Here is a 1914-nt window from a genome sequence, read left to right on the forward strand (position 1 = left end):
GGCAACTCGCCAGTGCCAAGCATCGTGCAGTGTCTGGCAAGGAAAGATGGCACAGATGACTTCTATCAGCTGAAGGTGAGTGAGGTGTAGGGGCCCACTCCTCCTTACCCCATCATCTTATCTACATCGCTTGTAATGGGGGCAGTCATCATTTCTTTTCACGAAGCAATCAGGTTCACACAGGAAGCAACTCCTGGTTTAAAGAGCTTTGTGCCTAAGTTACATACATTGACATTAAGAAAAGTAGTTTCAAGGCCAGGCATAGTGGCTCAATCCTAGCGAATTGCTTGAGCTCAGGAGTTTAAGACTAGCCTGAGCAAGAGCAAGACCCTGTCTCAGAAAATAGCCAGTGTTGTGGTGGGCACCTATAGTCCCAGCTACTAAGGAGACAGAGGCAAGAGAATCACTATGGTGCCCTGGCACTCTACTAAAGGCAACATAGTGAGACTCTGTCTCAAAAACAAAAAAGGCAATTTTAAGGGCAGGCGTGAGCACAGGTGCTCATGCTTGTAATTCTAGCACCTTTGGAGGCTGAGGCAGGTGGATTGCCTGAACTCAGGAGCTCAAGACCAGGCTGAGCAAGAGTAAGACCCTATCTCTAAAAAAAAAAAAAAAAGAAAAAATAACCAGGCATTATGGCAGGCACCCATACCAGACAGCTTCTCAGGAGGCGGAGGCAAAAGAATCACTTGAGCCCAAGAGTTTGAGGTTGCTGTGAGCTATAATGCCACAGCACTCTACCAAGGGCAGCAAAGTAAGACTCTGTCTCAAAAAAAAAGAAAAGCAGTTTTACTTGGTGATTGTTTGTTGTGCCCAAATGTGTCACGGTTAAAATGAGCTCCCTGACCCCTGCCTTGTTCTGATCATTCCTCTTTGTAAAGTGTCCTGGCTTTTCAGTTTTGTTTTTGTACTTTGCTAAAGATCCTGACCCTTGAGGAGAGAGGGGACCAAGGCATAGAGAGCCAAGAGGAGAGGCAAGGCAAGATGCTGCTGCACACCGAGTACTCGCTGCTCTCCCTCCTCCACACGCAGGACGGTGTGGTGCACCACCACGGGCTCTTCCAGGTGAGTGGCCTGTCCTCCAGTCCTTTGCTTCAGGCACTGGTGCTTGCTTAGGCCACAGCCACACTCTGAGCAGCTCATGACACATGACCCCCTGGTGTCCCTGCCACGCATCAGGACTTCCTGGGTGGAGTGGCCTAGAGGTCAAGCTGGGGCCAGCCTAGCTGCTACAGAGCTCCTTGTAGCTCCTGCAGTGATGGGTCACAGCCTAGCAGGAATGCACACAGTTTGCATCTTACAGCTGGGCTTTCTTTGAAGAGCTGCTTTGCTGAGAAAAGAAGAAAACAGGAAGTCATTTAAAATGTTCTGTAAGAATACTTTCATTTAATAAAAAAATGTTTTTTTAAAAAGCCTAGGCATAATGGCTCAAGCCTGTAATTCCAGCACTTTGAGATACAGGAGGATTGTTTGACATCAGGAGTTTGAGACTAGCCTGAGTGACATAGTGACACCCCATCTCTACAAAAAGTAAGAAAAATCAGCCAGGAATTATGGTGCACTCCTGTGGTCTCAACTACTTGGGAGGCTGAGGCAGGAGGATCACATGAGCCCAGGAGTTTGAGGCTACAGTGATCTGTGAATATGTAGTGGTGCTTCAGGCTGGTGACAGAGTAAGACCCAGACTCTTTACAACTGTGTCATCAGTAATTGGCCTACCCAGGGTGGAAGGGAAGGCAGTGAGGAGGAGCTGGCACTGGGGACTGCCTGTAGACCCACCACAGTTGTTTTGGTATCAGCAGTCCTTCTGCCTGCTGAGGCATTTCAGGCTCCTGCACTCAGACATTCCCTTAGGAAAGGTAATAATTAGCAACTTGTACCTGAAAAGTGCCATCCTCAGGGTAGAACTGAAGT

General features: G+C 48.2%; 1 protein-coding gene across 1 annotated transcript in view; it reads left to right on the plus strand.

Moving 5' to 3' along the window:
- STK40 (serine/threonine kinase 40) overlaps positions 1-1914 on the plus strand; it is a 49626-nt gene that overhangs the window by 28789 nt on the left and 18923 nt on the right. Inside the window, exons 3-4 of the mRNA XM_003788169.3 lie at positions 1-75; positions 922-1065. The exon at positions 1-75 is cut by the window's left edge and continues 1 nt beyond it. Coding sequence (XP_003788217.1) covers positions 1-75; positions 922-1065 — 219 coding nt within the window. The remainder of the gene's footprint in view (positions 76-921; positions 1066-1914) is intronic.

This window comes from Otolemur garnettii, unplaced genomic scaffold, assembly GCF_000181295.1.
Source record: "Otolemur garnettii isolate 467f Iridium unplaced genomic scaffold, OtoGar3 scaffold00025, whole genome shotgun sequence".
Classification (NCBI taxonomy): Eukaryota; Metazoa; Chordata; class Mammalia; order Primates; family Galagidae; genus Otolemur; species Otolemur garnettii.